The 17,924-nt window shown below is 38.2% G+C and overlaps 2 protein-coding genes across 3 annotated transcripts in view; one reads left to right on the top strand and one right to left on the bottom strand.

Moving 5' to 3' along the window:
• Positions 1 to 17,924, bottom strand: part of GOLT1A (golgi transport 1A) — a 321,971-nt gene that overhangs the window by 14,961 nt on the left and 289,086 nt on the right. The gene's annotated exons all lie outside the window — the stretch shown is intronic.
• The window catches only part of ATP2B4 (ATPase plasma membrane Ca2+ transporting 4), a 167,973-nt gene that overhangs the window by 93,988 nt on the left and 56,061 nt on the right, over positions 1 to 17,924 (top strand). For both annotated transcript variants that reach the window (XM_063297549.1, XM_063297551.1), the window contains exon 3: positions 12,453 to 12,650. In XM_063297549.1, the coding sequence (XP_063153619.1) occupies positions 12,453 to 12,650 (198 nt within the window). The remainder of the gene's footprint in view (positions 1 to 12,452; positions 12,651 to 17,924) is intronic.

Genomic DNA, 17,924 nt, shown 5'->3' with positions numbered 1-17,924 from the left:
GCTTTTAAAAATACAGCTTGAATAAATGCACCTCCACTAAACAAAGTAACAAAAATATCTAAACAAAAACAAAATGATCTGAAATGCAGGATTTTCATTTAAGAGAAAGGTTGAAGCTTCTTTTACAACAACAACAAAAAATAATACTCGGTATTGGCTCTTATATAGAATTAAATTAGTATTATTTAGAAAGATTCCTCTTTTTAAGCCTGGCTGGCTTGGAGAAGTGGGATAGAAATGGGGAGATAATTCAAAGGTATTTGCTTCTGTGGAGTAAGGATGTGCTGTGAGTCACTTGACATGAAAAACTTTCTCAACTCCCTTGGGTGAAGCGAGTGTCAGCAAATAAGCCGTGATTCACCCACTGGCATACTCTTCTCCCACTCCCCTGTTGCTTTATTAACACCATTTCTATCTACTCCTGGAGCTCTGCGCTGAGGGAAAAGTCCATCTATCAAATGTCAACCTGCCTTTTGCCTATTAAGTATACAGGATAATTTCTTGTTTCAGAGGTGATAAAGGATCTTAAGGTCTGCCTAACCCTAACGGAATACTCTAGGCCCTAACTAGGCTGCTATTTACTACTAGACTTGACTGAACTTGTGTGAAATCTCACTCTGGATATCAGGAGCTACATGACTGATTGCTCTGCTATGGGAGGGATAGAATTCTATATACCAAAAACTTTCACGTCAAGAAATATATGTGCAAGGATGGGAATGAATGCAGTCATGCATTGCCTTCATCTGCAGCTAGAAGTGTATAAGACAGGAACTGTGGTATTCCTGATGATTGCATTATTTGCACTTTCAGATTTTTAGCAGGAAGCTAAAGGAAATAGATGATTAAGCCTCTGATACTCTTAAGAAAAAAATAAACATATCCCAACCCCCCTGGAAACAGGAAAAAATCAGTCAAAATTTCCACCCTTGCCAACTCTGGTGGCATCATATTCCCTGGGTCTCTTAGGCACAAAAATGCTACCACCAATAAAAAAACATATTAGATTCCCCACTGACTGCCCTGTATTATGGATGCACAATTTGTTTTGGTTGACAGCCAAATGCAGATCATCTGGAATATGAGTCAGAGGGAGAACTATCTTGTCCAGTGTAAATATGATTTTTTTTCTTAAACTCCGTAAGTTGATCCCCCTTCCCTCCATCTTTCTCACTTTATTCATATTTAAAAACACAAAATTTTATTTTAACTTACTGAGAAATGATAGTAGCTAAGGAGAGAGTGGGTCCCCACACAGAATCCTTAGATTGTATGTACATATTCTACCTTATTAACTTCTTGGTTATAGAGAAGGCTTCTTTTTATAGAATTCCCTAAGTGTTTCTAGAATAACAGCAAGAATGGCCACGAGGCCAGTGCCTTCAACTTCCTTTTTGCTCTGTGCATCACCAAAATACATGTTTATTCATGTCTGTTTAGCTGACGTCAAAATAAATAGTGACTTTAGACAGAATTTTAAAATTTGTTTTTTGGGAACTGATAAAATTATTGTTCCATCATATTATTAAGAAACTAAAACTCACAAGGGAAAACACTTAGTAAACCATTTCTTTCTTGAAGCTGTCTTGCTTTCCCAAAACTTACCCTCCTCCCAACTCCTCTACTTATTCCATACCCATGGCCTTCTCCTTAGAACATTATTATTACACTCTTTGGGAAAAGTTATGGAACTTTGTTTTTATATATGATAACCACAGCAAGATTATTATATGCACAAAGATAGTAAGATTTGGTAATACCTACAATGGAGGGATGGTTGGTGAAGATGATAGAACTTGCTGAGATGGCCAAATTGACATACTTGATTAGAGAAAAGACACAATCTACATTTATTGCTGACTAGAAACCCCTTATGGACTTTTTGTGTAAAACAGAAAAAAATGAACTTATGATCCATGGGTTTGACGATTAGATAGGATGGATTTAGAAAGAAGAGAGTCACGATGTAACTTCAGAGAAAATCTACAATTGTACTTATAACTGCAGTAGAGAAGATTGGAAGCCACTTCTTTATATCTTTTTTCTTTTCTATTTTTCTTCTACCTCTTTTTCTTTTCTTTTTGCATTTTAGCTTTCTCTTTTATTTACTATTTCTTTTTTCTTTCTTACTCTGTTTTAGTTTGTATTAATTTTACTTTTGTTTTTAAAACTTTCAATAAAATTATATTAAAAACATTGTTATTCCACACTTTTGCATAACAGTCAAAGAGAGCTCATACCAATAATAAGACTCTTGAGTATGCTTTTTAAAAACAAACATTCATGTATACATGTGAGTGTGTGCCATGTGTGTGTCTTTGACTTTGCCTTGTATGCAACAGCTTGGAATGAACTCTGAGTCCTTATCTGATCATGTTTGTTTTGTAAATGTTCCCACCGACAAAACAACATACATAATATGTGTAATTTGGAAGATATGAATTGAGCCTAAGAACTATTGTTCAAAGCTGACAGGATAGCAGGAAGGAAACATGGCTACGTCTTTCTTTGTATAGCAAATTGAAGTGCAGGCAGATTTATGGGTCAGGCTTCCAAAAGTACTAGTAATTTACATGAATTATTTCTTCTTCTCAACATCTCTTTAATGCTTCCTCTGCGGTGATGCTTTACAGAATTGGTTTCCAAAAGCCATGGATTTAGTGCAGGTTACTGGATATGTTGCTAACAATGTGTCCCTTACACACATTCATAACAGGGTTAAATGTCGTCGTTACAGTATTCTCCCCTTTATCTTGGTTTATGCTTGCTTCTACAACCAGATAGGTAGACTATAGGCACCTGCTCACCAGATATAATAAACCATTATCTGCACTGCAAGATCCTTAAATGACTCCAGTAAATGAAGTTCATCTCATGATTGCATGGCTTTCTTAGCTGTGATCTCATGCTTTTGGAATACTCTTCTTAGGAGGCAAAAAGTCAGAAGGTTTTCTGGTAGCATCTTTTCCAACTAACAATCTTACTAAAAGATGTAAACATTTGTCATGCATCTGCTGAAGTGAGCTGCAGCTCACAAGACAGTAGGCCTTTTAATTAATCTTGTTAGTTGGAAAAGGTGCTACCAGAATCCTTCTGACTTTTTGCCACCATAGACTAACATGGCTCTCTTCCTACAGTGTCTTCTTAGAAGTCTTGCAGGCAAAGACTTCAAAAGGTTATCCTTTTAACAAAAACCAAATATATTCCTCTTTCCCAGGCATTTTACTTGCTTTGTTGTTGTTTATTCGTTTAGTCGCTTCCGACTCTTCGTGACTTCATGGACCAGCCCACGCCAGAGCTTCCTGTCGGTCGTCAACACCCCCAGCTCCCCCAGGGACGAGTCCGTCACCTCTAGAATATCATCCATCCATCTTGCCCTTGGTCGACCCCTCTTCCTTTTGCCTTCCACTCTCCCTAGCATCAGCATCTTCTCCAGGGTGTCCTGTCTTCTCATTATGTGGCCAAAGTATTTCAGTTTGGCCTTTAATATCATTCCCTCAAGTGAGCAGTCTGGCTTTATTTCCTGGAGGATGGACTGGTTGGATCTTCTTGCAGTCCAAGGCACTCTCAGAATTTTCCTCCAACACCACAGTTCAAAAGCATCGATCTTCCTTCGCTCAGCCTTCCTTATGGTCCAGCTCTCGCAGCCATATGTTACTACAGGGAACACCATTGCTTTAACTATGCGGGCCTTTGTTGTCAGTGTGATGTCTCTGCTCTTAACTATTTTATCGAGGTTTGTCATTGCTCTTCTTCCAAGGATTAAGCGTCTTCTGATTTCCTGACTGCAGTCAGCATCTGCAGTAATCTTTGCACCTAGGAATACAAAGTCTTTCACTGCTTCTACATTTTCTCCCTCTATTTGCCAGTTCTCAATCAAGCTGGTTGCCATAATCTTGGTTTTTTTGAGGTTTAGCTGCAAACCAGCTTTTGTACTTTCTTCTTTCACCTTCATCATAAGGCTCCTCAGTTCCTCTTCACTTTCAGCCATCAAAGTGGTATCATCTGCATATCTGAGATTGTTAATGTTTCTTCCAGAGATTTTAACTCCAGCCTTGGATTCCTCAAGGCCAGCTTGTCGCATGATGTGTTCTGCATACAAGTTGAATAGGTAGGGTGAGAGTATACAGCCCTGCCGTACTCCTTTCCCAATCTTAAACCAGTCTGTTGTTCCGTGGTCTGTTCTTACTGTTGCTACTTGGTCGTTATACAGATTCTTCAGGAGGCATACAAGATGACTTGGTATCCCCATACCACTAAGAACTTGCCACAATTTGTTATGGTCCACACAGTCAAAGGCTTTAGAATAGTCAATAAAACAGAAATAGATGTTTTTCTGAAACTCCCTGGCTTTTTCCATTATCCAGCGGATATTGGCAATTTGGTCTCTAGTTCCTCTGCTTTTTCTAAACCCAGCTTGTACATCTGGCAATTCTCGCTCCATGAACTGCTGAAGTCTACCTTGCAGGATCTTGAGCATTACCTTACTGGCATGTGAAATGAGTGCCACTGTTCGATAGTTTGAACATTCTTTAGTGTTTCCCTTTTTTGGTATGGGGATATAAGTTGATTTTTTCCAGTCTGATGGCCATTCTTGTGTTTTCCAAATTTGCTGGCATATAGCATGCATTACCTTGACAGCATCATCTTGCAAGATTTTGAAGAGTTCAGCTGGGATGCCGTCGTCTCCTGTTGCCTTGTTATTAGCAATGCTTCTTAAGGCCCACTCAACCTCACTCTTCAGGATGTCTGGCTCTAGCTCACCGACCACACCGTCAAAGCTATCCCCGATATTGTTATCCTTCCTATACAGGTTTTCTGTATATTCTTGCCACCTTTTCTTGATCTCTTCTTCTTCTGTTAGGTCCTTGCCATCTTTGTTTTTGATCATACCCATTTTTGCCTGGAATTTACCTCCAATGTTTCTAATTTTCTGGAAGAGGTCTCTTGTCCTTCCTATTCTATTGTCTTCTTCCACTTCCGCACATTGCTTGTTTAAAAATAATTCCTTATCTCTTCTGGCTAACCTCTGGAATTTTGCATTTAATTGGGCATATCTCCCCCTATCACTGTTGCCTTTTGCTTTCCTTCTTTCTTGGGCTACTTCTAGTGTCTCAGCAGACAGCCATTTTGCCTTCTTGGTTTTCTCTTTCTTTGGGATGTATTTTGTTGCCGCCTCCTGAACAATGTTGCGGACTTCTGTCCAGAGTTCTTCCGGGACCCTATCTACTAAGTCCAGTCCCTTAAATCTATTCTTCACCTCCACTGCATATTCCTTTACTTGCTTAATCTGATTGTATTTGGATGAGAGCTTTTACCTTTTTATCTGTCCCCCCACTCCTTGTTACATGATATTTTTTATTATGTTGTTGTTTTAGTTGCTCATCCAGCCAGAGAAACTTTATTCAAGGCCATGGTGAGATAGGAAGTTTCTGTTCTTGGTTAACTGCAGTTTAGCAATATATCAGAAGCTTACATGATGGCTAATCTTTGGTTGAAGTTGACTTAGCTTCCACAGCACATTTAACAATAGCATGTTTAAATGATGAACACGCTGAGTGTTCCCTGCACAGTTAATGGCTCCTGCTACAAGTAACTCAAAAGGTGCAGCTTCCAGCCACCCATCCATGATTTGACAGTTGTAGGTACATGATGTTAATACAAACCATACACTGTTTCTATCTGCTGCAGATTACAGTGTAAATGGAACATCCAGTTGAAAGTTAAACTGACTTACCAGAAATACCACTGCCTTTAATAGTATAAGTTGCAGGCAGTTCACAAACGGTCTGGAAGCTGTGTTTCTCTAGCCACGAGCAATATAATAGAGTGGTACAGTCACTGTTCAATATAACCATGCTATGGTAAACTGTAATATATGTTAAAAAAAATTGACTTGTGTCAAATAATTCATAGTTAAGACCAATTACATTTTCTCACATTTAAATACAATTGCAAGCCATGGTGAATAAAAAATGGAAGTAAGTCCTTCTGAAATCATCATGGCCATGCATGAGTACATTCTCTTTACAGCCACACATAATCAAAGTTAAAGTGATTAGCAAAGCTAACATCACCATTGGCTGTGCTTCCTGCCAGCGCTTGGACTTACCGGCTGGGAATTATACTAGTCCAGTACATCTAGGATGCATCCATTTGGGATGGTGGCGTTATTTTTTGTAATTGTTTGGTCCCCAGCGTGGAGCCCATGGTCATCAGTGTGCCCTCAGAACCTCCCTTGATGAACTCCAAGCTTCATGAAACACTTGGGTTTCTTAAGCCTATCTATCTATCTATCTATCTATCTATCTATCTATCTATCTATCTATCTATCTATCTATCTATCTAAATGAATGGAAAATTAGTATGCTGCAAAAGCTTAAAGGACTTCTGCACCATGTATTCACTTTGCAGTCATTCCTAGAAAAACGATAGGAACTGCAGTCCAGTGATTTGTTTGGAATGTTGTCCCCCTGCTCAGACAAAAGACAAAAGGAAACTAAGGTGGTAGAAAGTATCCTAACAGAGTTAGAAAAGATGATGGGGAACATCCTTGCCAGTTTTTACTTTTTGGTTAATCCGTGTTTGATGATGTCATACTGAATACTGGATAATTAACTGGCATATAGAACAGCCAACATTGTGGACATGAGGGAGATGTGGTGTGGGTGTTTGAACTTCTAGCATGCATTTATATTAAATATTATAAGGACCCAGAGAGATAATTACTGCTCTCCTGTGCCTCACAGACTTAGAGATACTTTCTGCATTACTGTTTTTATTTCATGAGAGAAACATTAACCAAATTATCTTTGTGAAGAAGCTTTTATTGGGTACAAGTATTAAACTGGATGTTAGGTTGTGAGCAGAAAATGGTAAAACCTGTTTCTGTATCTTAGCAGCAAAATGCACTTAGATTACCTCCAGTGGGAAACCGTTCCCCTCCCCCCAATAAAATAGCTTCTTACACATTCTTGTGTAAGAAGCTATTTTATTGAGCTAAATCAATATTCTCCTGGCATTGTATAGGTAATGTGGAGTTCAATTCCCAGACTTCTTAGCAGTGGCATGCTAGCTAGGGAATTCTGGGAGTTGAAATCTATAAATCTGGAGGGCACACAGATTGACGAAAGCTACGTTAAATGGCTTAAACGGGTACACAAGTTTGTATCCTCCAGATGTTTTGGATCCTAAGCTGCATGTTCAATACCAGGGAATTGGGGGTGTTTTAAACTAAAACATCTGAAGGTAAACAGACAACCTTCCTGTAGTTTTGCAAATGCTATGTCAAGGTTATTTGTATACGAAAGTATTCAACTATTCTTGCTGAGGAGAAAGTTAAAGTAAGAAGAGGAAACAGAATGATCCTATAAAGTCTAGTGGAATATGCATCTCTGTTCATGACCTACTAATTCCTGTTAATATTACGGGAAGGCCTATCGTCTTTTTGCAGAATGACTGTATATTCTTTCCAGTAAGTGGAGGAAAAGAGACCTTTGAAAGACTGTATATGCCTTCACTGAGCATGTTTCAACCTATTAGAAAAAGAGGGCAATGACATGATAAGACTGTACTTGCCTTGTTCATGTTTATATAAATATAGCCCCAGAGAAGTTTGCAAATAAGTCTTTAATTCCAGATTGTATGAAGTTTCATCCTCTTTCCTCATTTCCTTCCACCCGTACTTGTTTTCCCGATGGTGTTAGACTTATTTTTTTCAAGTAAGAAAAAGGAAAGTCAAAATAATAAATACATCCTGAAGTGAATCTTATTAATAACATATAACATAGAGGGAGGAAGCAAAGGAATGGTCTCTCTGTCTGAAAATGCCTTCAAGAGAACAAAAGAGTGCTGCTGTCAAGTTCAGTATTTTGAGTCAAGCTCAGCATTCTGTTTCCATGGTAGCCAATCAGATGTCCATAAGAAGTCCACAAGAAGACATGAGTGCAATAGCACTTTCCCACACATGCTTCCCATAAGTACTATTGCCTTTGATGCTGAGCTAATGCATAGGCATCATAATAGCGTAAGCAAAGTTGTATAATCTCTTTTTGGCACAGTTAGAGGCCATTCCTAAATCATGTGGTAGAGAATTCCATAGTTTCATGCTTTATGAGAGAGTTTACCTTCCCTGAAGCTTGCTACTCAGCCTCAGGGCCCTGGCAAAGCCTTTGGATGGTTTAGTATCATAGTTACTTTTTTGTAAATTTGGCGTCTGTGTTCCCACTTCACCCGTAGAATCCTGAAGACAGTTTGCACTGGGTAATATCCATTCTTTCCTTACAAAAGCTGCACTATTTCAGAACAGTTTGCTTTGGGCAAAAACAAAATATATTTTTCCCTTCACCCTCAGTGTGTGTTTAGGCCAGCAGATTTTAGTAACACAAGAAGGTTCTTCCTTCTCTTGCCCCTTCATGCGCTGTGAGGGGGCAGGAATGTGAATCTCTAGTCAGAGAGTTTAGCAAGCCTTTCTGAATTTGTGTGGTTGCTGGGAATCCAGAGGAGCATCCCATATATCACAGAAACTGACATGCAGATGGTTACTATGCAGGACCGTTATTCTGACCTTTTCTGTCTAAGCAAGGCATTACAGGAGCTGCCAGGAACCTGGCTCTTAAATGTCTTAAGGGTCAGTTAGAAGTTTTAGATGCTCTGACAGCAGAAAGGACCAGTGATGATCTTGAGGATTGAATCTATATAGCTTTGAGCTGCAGGGGGCTTGGTGGATAGAGCTGTGGATAAGCACTGAATATGTGCTCAGTTTCTTTTTCCGCCAAGGTTTTGTTTTCTTATCCCTAGGCAAGTCCATATACTCTCTTGAGAAATATCAGTTCTGCCCAGAAGTGTGTGGGCATTCATTAGGATTAGCTTGCTTGGTCTTCATCAAATAAAAGCCAAGGTGGTATAGCAGTTAGTTTGTTGAGCTAGGATCACAGAAACTTAAAACCTAGCCTACCATACAAAGTTGTTAAGATAAAACAGATGAATTACTGTGTACATCATCCTGAGGAAGACTAATGTAAAACCTTTTTGTTTTTAAAGTTTTTTTTGGTGGGGGGGCATTGTTCCAGTGGAGATTTGTAAATATTTTGTTTGGTAAAACACAAAAGGGAAAAAAATGGAATGTCATTCTGAAGAAAACTCAGAACAAACCCAGTTGTTTAAAACTGTTGTTCTAGTGTAGTGAAATTATTTCAAAATACAGGTTGAATATAAAAAGTTACAGTGAAACCCTGAAATCTAACCTCATTCCTCCCAGTACCAGCCCCACTTTGTGTTTGTGCATCATTTAATTAATTTTAAATTTAATTTTGGTGACCTTCTATTAGGTGGACCAAAGGGAGGAGCTTTCTGCATGAAATGCTTTCAGCAGTAAGTCAAAGGGTAGTATGAAAGCCAGAGACTGTTGGTGGGACATTTTTGAGTAATGCTTATTTCCAAAATGTTTCAGAGATTAGAAGAGTAGTGAATGGTTTGGAAGAAATATTTTTAAACTCCAGGAATTTCCCAGTGTCAAACTGTTTTAGACTCCTCTGAGGTGGTGTTCCCTGCCATTTTTCCAACCCCATTTGACAGTAAAACAAAATTCTTAGGCATACTGCATTTGCTAGCATGAATTGATTTGAAGCACTCAAAACAGATGTTTTCTTTCTAATATTTTGGTTTTACCTAACACCCTCTATAGCATTGTGAGTCTTTCTTATCCCTAAAGCAGAGAAAACACCACATCTCTGCCAGTTGCCTTTAATCTACTGTTGCCAACCCCCTCTCCCCAAAACCCACCCGATTCTCAGTCTGGTTATACAATTTTATATAGTAAAATAAATGAAATAAATTGCAAGTTCTGAATGTATGTTAATTTACTATTGCATAAGAAAGCAAGTGGTCCAGTTTCAAAAATTTGCAGGTTGGTGGTTAAGTGTTCATAATATTGTTTGACCAAATAAGGTGATGAAAGTTGAAGTGGAGAAGAGACAAGAGTTGTTTCAGCCTTTGGCTGTTCCCATTCTTCCATTCTGCGCTGAAAAAAAGTTTTTCATGTTTATTTGGTGACCATGAAATTGGCTGACCTTACATGCTGTTCTGTCAACTTTTCCCTGTACCTCACTGATAGACTAGAGAGTGAACCTCCAACTTTATACATGAGCAAAGCCAGTCACCCTTTATATCTAAACTTGACAATTTACTCTCCCCAACCCCTCCCCCCTTCATATACCATACTAGGGCATAATATATTTGCCTGTGGCTTAGAATGGGGGTCAGCCTCCTTTTGGGGTGGCATTGCTATTCTAATGAAGTGGCCTAGGACCCATAAAAGAAAGAAAAATGCAGACATTACACACATATATATAAGTTCAGGAAAGGGATGCCTTTTGAGGATCTGGTGATCATTACATAGCCAACTCTCAACATCGTGTATGGATACATTCAGCTAAAGATTTCTTTTGTTTTTTGGTGTAATTTGCTTTTTTCTGTTCACAAAACCATAAATAAACACAAGCAAATCCCATTATAGCATATAATGATGTGAGAATTTTCAGTATGGTGGTAAGCGCCTGTGTTGTTGTTGTTTATCATGATTTGAATGAGAGTAGCCATTTAATATTTAATTAATTCAATTTATATGGCTCCCATCTCAACAAGTGACTTTGGACAGCGAACAGAATTAGTCTGAGTTAGCATTTCTCTGTGATTTCTAAGGGCTGCTTTGATAATACTGCGAAATAATATGATTCAATAAAAATACAGAGTAAGGCCTCTTATGTGCAGCTGGTTCTATCCCTCAAGCACGCAAAATATCACTCCCATGGGGAAAACTCTTAATGTAAGAAAGCTACGTTTAAATACAGGAATGACATATCTCATTGTGGATTATTGGATACATACATATTTGTCTCACATAAGATTTTTTTCTTATACCATTTGTTAGAGAACAGACGTAGGAATTTAATTTTTTAAGGTACAAATGTACCTTTTTAATATTTCAAAAATCACAATTCCATAAATGAAATCAATTATTCAAATAAAGCAATTTGAATTTATCTGCATTGCTTTTATGAAGTTGTCTTAATATATTCTGTGCCAAGTTTCTCAGAATTATATATTTTCCATGTAAGTGGGAAGAAGACAGGTTGGTAAGACTTTAAACAGCTGTGCGAAAGTCAGCATAAAAACCAAAAGACAGCTGCAGAGATCACTATCAATCTGTGCAGCTGTCATTTAGGGCATTTGACTTTTGTTTTGAAATACTCTGAAAAGTTAAAATGAAGTGAGAAGGATATGAATAGAGGTACTCCAGAACGCAGGCCACGAGAAATTTTCTCAGCCTGATGCAACTGTGATTTCTGTATGCTCTTGAGAAATTGCCCACATGTTTTCCAGCATTTTCTTCACAGTCATATGAACTGAAACTTGTTTTGTATAATAATAGGCTTTTATGGGGTAAAGCATTAAATTGGCTGTGCAGGAATAGGTTGTAACCAGAGGCGGTAGAAAGTGCTCCTAAATCTTAGCAGCAAATTTCCAGAGGAAAACCATTAAAAAAAACTTATGTAAGAAGCTATTTTACTGAGCTAAGTCAACATCCCTCAACCTTAACACTGTCTAGATATGTGGAGCTCAATTCCCAATGGCCATGATAGCTAAGGAATTCTTGGAGTTGAAATCCCTGAAGGGCATCCAGACTGAGGAAAGCTGTGTCAAGCTTGTATCCTCCAACGACATTGTACACTGAAACATCTGGAGGGAAACAGGTAGCCTTCCTGTTTCTAGGTTTTAAGAATGCCATGTGAGTTATTCAGTTACTCTTGCTGAGAGGGGATTTAAAGTGCAAAGAGGAAACAGATTGGCCCTATAAAGTCTAGTAGAACTCTTGACTTACTGATTCCTATGGCAAAGTGCATTGTCTTTTTGTAGAATGCCTGTTTCCTTTCCATTAAATGGAGCAAAATATTAATAACAGCAACAACAATAATCAGCAGCAGCAGAAATTGGGGATGCCCAATTTTCATAGCAAATACCAGATTCTCTATCCATACAATAACAGACTGGTGCAGCATGGAGAAGATGGTGCCCAACGCATCATGGTAGTGATGTTCTCCATGACAGAGCTAAACATTGGAGAGGATGCTCTGAACTTCCAATGGATATAAATATTCAATTTCGGTGATACTTGGGCTCCTCAAGGCTACAATGCATGCTTTTACCTCTTTGCGTCTCAGTCTCCATTCCGTTCACTAGACCTCTTCAGCCTGTTTTAGAGAGTATTCTTGCTCATGAGATTTATTTCCAGGCAGCTTTTAGTACCAAAGAGCACTATGTTTGGGCTGGCAGGAAATTATTAACTTGTAGAAATAATGAACAATGTAGAAGATCCTTTTGCTTTAGAGGAAGAAATCAAAGGGATTTCACTTTCTTGACATAATGTTTAATTTCCTTTTCCTTCTTTGCAGGCCTGTCTGGGAACCCAGCAGATCTAGAAAAAAGAAGACAAGCATTTGGCCAGAACTTCATCCCACCCAAAAAGGCCAAAACCTTCCTGCAGTTAGTTTGGGAAGCATTGCAGGATGTCACGTTAATCATCTTGGAAATTGCAGCCATAATTTCTCTGGGTCTCTCTTTCTATCATCCTCCTGATGGCAACAATGAAAGTGAGTGAACTGCTTTTCCTTTTTTTCTTTTTCTTTTTTTTTTTTTTTTAGAATTTTATTAAGTTTCAAGCAAAGATAAAAGCTACAGAAAAATAAAAAACTAAAAAGAAAAAACTAAAGTGTAGAAACACAAGAGAAAATTTTTCAAAATTACAAAAAAGGGTGATTTCTGACTCTTTAACAGCAAAAATATACAATTTTCCATAATCAATCCCTTACTCTATATTAAACCAAAATCACATTATTTCTATAAATCATGCCATTGGCACATTATAAAAATCACTAAATGCAGTTGCTCCCTCCCCTAATATTAAAAGAATATATATATATTCTTAATCATACTAAACCCAAAACCAGACATTTATTATTTTTTATTATACCTTAATAATCTTAATCCAAATCGTTAAAGAATTGATCAGCCAAACCCTAAAAGCAATCCAGATAAATATTCTTAAACCCTTATCCCACTTCAAAATAAACCAGAGCATTTACACATCCCCGCAATGCACACAGAGCGTTTTTCTTTAAAAAAATCAAACAGCCCAACTGCCCCCCTCAAAGACTCCAACTTCTCTTCAGGAGACCCCCCCATACATAATAACCCCTTCCTTTTCATGCATTCCATCAGAAGATCAATTCCACTTGTGGCTTGAAACTCGCCTTCTCCCTTAAATTTCTTCAACTCGACTATCCAATCTTCATCCAGCATTTCAACAGAAGTCTCGATCTCACTCTTAGAAGGGACATTTCTGTCGCTGTTAAATTCCTCAGTTTCATCCATGACATACCCAACCAGATAACACATTTTAGACCTCATATTTTCCACAATGTCCTGAATGTCTTGCATAAAAACTTGGTAGGAGTCAGAAAGAATCTGTTTAAAATCTTGTTGGAAGTCAGAGAAAGTCTGTTTAAAATCCTCCATGTTTCAAGCAGTAGATTATGGCACCCCCTAGGAGCTTAACCAGAGAAAGTTGAAGATATGAAAGAATTCCGAGATGTGTTTACATAAGCAAAAGTGAGATATGCAGACAGTTCTCCAGGGAAAGTAGAAGCAGAAAACTGAAAGTTCCAGACAGCCAATTCAATGTGTACGAAAATGCTAATATCTTCAAATTTAGTACAAAAATAATAACAGGGAGACAATTATTTACTCTCAATCCTCCTTAACGTTTGGATGGAAAACAAAGTCCAAAACTTAAAAATATTTTTTTTTTTTAAAATTGATCCCAAAAATAATAACCACCAAGAGAAACCAGTTCTCCTTGCTGTAGAAAGCCTCTCTTAGGGTATGCGTACTTAAAAGAAATATAAATTGGGTGATTTAGAGATGGGGTGGCTGGTCTTGGTGTCCCTTTAAGGCTACAGCGTGGCTTGGAAATGGTGACGTCCCAGCCTCCCAGCTAGCTCTTACCAGTCAAGCACGGACTCTGTTTGCAATCTTCTGGCTGCAAGCAGCCATCAGGAAGACAGATGGGATGATTCTTGAGTGTTTTCCTTTTTCCGGAAAAACACTCCTGGGCTTCAGGAAAAACATTCCTGAGCCCGAAAAAACTGCCACGTTGTCAGTTCTGCTCACTGAGCCCATGGGCACAGCTGTTCAGTCTGCCATGTCCCCACCAGAACTCGGTGAACTGCTTTTTCTCAATAAACATCAGCAAAGTGTTGGGCAGATAGCAATACCCCTGCTGTGATCCAGGAAGGCTGTCCATCCCTGTATATTGAAAAACAGAAATGTGTTCAGCTGGTTCACTATTTCTGTCCAATTATTATTAGAGCAGGGTGCTTACTAACTCCAGTGCTTGAAATTGCAGACCATGTGAGAACAGGTTGTGGGGCAGAGGTCAAGGCTGAGGAATGCCAGACAAATCTTTCCTACATCTTAAACCTGGGACCAGGCCAGCTGAAATATGTCTTTTCTTTATCCTATAGTGGCTTGCTGCTTCTGAAGGAATGGCTCACCTTGTGACAATAAACTAAATCACTTATCATGGAAACAATGATTTTGAGTGTCAAAGACTGTTGGCTGTTTCCTAGGCCCCAGACCCTCAGTGAGAATATTATTTCTGCTGAGATTTCTTTAGCTGAATGGTTTAATATTCTTTAATTCTTTGTTCTTTCACCTGAATGACTATAAAACATAGATTCTCTCCCCGCCCCCAGCTGAATTTGTTCCTGGCAGCATAACTGTAACAGTTGCCTATTCTAAAACACTATCAGACTCATGAGCAGGAATTCAAAGATATCTGATTTATTAAAGAATAGTATGCAGGATCACAGAGAAAGCTGAGAATGATAAAAGCGTGCCAAATGCAAACTAAAAACCCTCAGTGCAAATGAAATCCCTCCCCCCATAGAATCTTCCCAAGTTCACAATCCCAGGTGCTCCTAGCGGTTTCTGATGGTCTGCAGGAAAAGTCCTTGAACAGAGAACATAACCCAAACACATTCCATTGTAATGAACACAGATACAGAGGTTTCACAGCAGCTCCCTCCCAAACAGAAACGCGCATCAGCGCCATGGCATGTGAAACGTTACGATGTATACTGTACATTGAAACAGTGAACATGACAATAACAGTCTTTCCTTGCCCACTTTTGGCTTAGTGTAATGGTGCTGAATATACTGAGAAGGTAAGATAACACCTGATCCAAGAAGTTATTCATTTGGCTGTTTTTTATTGGCTCAAGCTCCACAAAGCCAAGAAATTGCATGCTAATAGGCATGATTAGAAGTAGTGTTGTCTATAATGTAGAAATTGTGTTTTGCTTGCCTTTCTTGTACCCATGTGTTTCTATGGTCTTTTAGACCCAAATCCAAATGTATAGAAGCAAGATATTCTATGTTATCCTAGTCCTACTTGGTTCTGTAAAGGAAATTAGTCTTTTGTATGATGTGGCTTCCCTATTTTAGCTTTGGTGCCTTAGCCAACATGGCTAAGCCTTAACTCAAGTCTTAAATTGACAAGTGATTTTTTGGAGGAGGAGGGTGTTATCAATATCCACCTGATACTGGTGGTGTTTGAAAAGGAAAATCATCACTAATATAATCTATCAATACCAATGTATCTTAATTTGTTTTCCTTCTTAGGCTTTGTGATAATTAGAATTAACTAGTAGTAAGCATGATTTTATTTCATGGTGAATGCTTCAGTTTTGTTTTAAATATGTACTTCTTATATAAAAAAGATATGCCAGCAACTGTATTTGCTTATTACTGTGAATTGAAAGAACAGAAGAAAAATACTTTTAATTGGAATAAGCAAAATTCCCAGTCAAATAGGGACCAAGGTTTTGAAATATCTAGAAGCTTCTTTATGCTAAATTATAATAAAAAGGAAAGGTCCTGTTTACTGAAACTTCCTTCCTACAGTTTATAATTAAAGGTTTAAACTGCAAATGGCGACTGCAATTATCTGCTGATTACCCAGTAAAAGAAATAAAACTTAGATAATCTAGCACTACTGTAGGCTGTTTCTCGTTCATGTGCTGCTACACAACCTTCTGCTGGAATACAGCATGGAAGTCTTTGCCAGCAACTTTTGCATTGCTGCTCAGAACTTCATAAAACAAATGAAGGATTGCCTTCCTTCACAAGTCTGAATAAAATACATCCATTGGCATTTCAACTGTGTTACTACCATTTGACTGAAATAGCTAATATAGTTGTTTAAAAATGGATTAAAAAGTTGAATCGCCCCACCAGTTCTCATTTGTCAGTTTGAAATAGGCAAAATTGTAGACTTCATCAAGTAGATCATAAATGCCAAGATTCTCATAATTTCATTTTCATAAGGAATAGAAATGTAAGAGTTTTTAATTTTTTAATTCTTTTTGGAAACCACCTTAACGAAAGGGATACTGATGTACCCATTAAAAGGCATAAAAAGAGCCAAGTCCCAGGAAGTAAATAATGCCATTTTGCTAATTAAACCTAAGGCAATATTATTTGCAGTAATGTAGGGTTTTTCTTTTGAGCTTATAATGTTGTGCAGCAGTTCAAATTTTAATAAAATATGAGACTATTTTTCAGTGCTGATCTACTGAAAGAGTAATTCAATATTATGTGTCATACAATGTCATAAAACAGGACCTCTTGCTGATGGTTATTGATTTTGCAGTTGAAAATGCTGTAATCGTGTTGATATTCAGATAATCACATGGATTTAGGTAGGGATCAGTGGTAAGATATGAAACTGTAATGTGCATAAAGAGGAAAGAACATAGTGCTTACAAGGTATCTCTCTAAGCCTGTGTTTTTCAGACTTGGCAACTTTAAGGTGTGTGGACCTCAACTCCCAGAATTCCCCAGCCCATTACAATCCTCTCTTGATAGTCAGTATTGCTGCTGAAAGTTGATGGCTTAGGCATGAAAGCCGGCTGGGCAACCTTGGGCCAGTCACTCTCTCTCAGCCCAACTCACCTCACAGGGTGGTGGTGGTGGTGGTGGGAAAAAGGAGGAGGAGGAAGGAGTATGAGGCATGTTTGCTGCCTTGAGGTATTTATAAAAATAATAATAAAGGCAGGAGAAAAATTAATTAATTAATTAATTAATTAATTAATTAAAGCATATTTCTGACACTATGGAGACTGAAAGAAGGACAACTGAGAGGGAAATGCTCTGCCCAGTCTGGTGATATTTTAAGATATCCAGAAGCATCTTCCTATGGGAAGGTCAGATCCCATACTAGTTAATCAACTTTTAACTAGGTCTTCCTTGAAAAATGCAACTGACTAACACTGCTTGGAGAAGTCATCTCTGTTGCTGATTTTGACATGGCAGGAAGCTTAGCAGAGCTTTGTGTTGTCACTGAAATTTGTTCCTTTCAGTTTTCTGTGGAAATTGTCCATTGGAAGTTCTAGTCTTACTCCTATAACCCAATCCCACCCACCCCCTTTTTTTTAATAGACTGAGTTCTGTACCTTTTTACAGGAGATGATGGATATAAATCCTTGGAGCTGAAAACTGAGATTTAGCCTAAGAGGAAAAATAGGGAGTTCTATCTAAATAGAGCTCTAATTATGCACTAATAACTATCACTGCCCTTTGATAGAAGACTTACTCAGTGCTCCAACTCCATCTGCACTAGTTTTTCCTCCCCCCCTCATCCAAGGACAGCCTTCCCCAAGCTGACACCCTCCAGATGTGTTAAGATTACAATTCACAGAATGCTCAACATTGCCGAAACTAGAAATCATAGGTTTTGTAGTTTCAGTATATCTACAGGATGCCAGGTTTGGGAAAACAGTTCTGAGGCACACATCCTGAGAATT

This window comes from Candoia aspera, chromosome 3, assembly GCF_035149785.1.
Source record: "Candoia aspera isolate rCanAsp1 chromosome 3, rCanAsp1.hap2, whole genome shotgun sequence".
NCBI classification, from domain to species: Eukaryota; Metazoa; Chordata; class Lepidosauria; order Squamata; family Boidae; genus Candoia; species Candoia aspera.
This window is presented reverse-complemented; position numbering and strand designations above follow the sequence as displayed.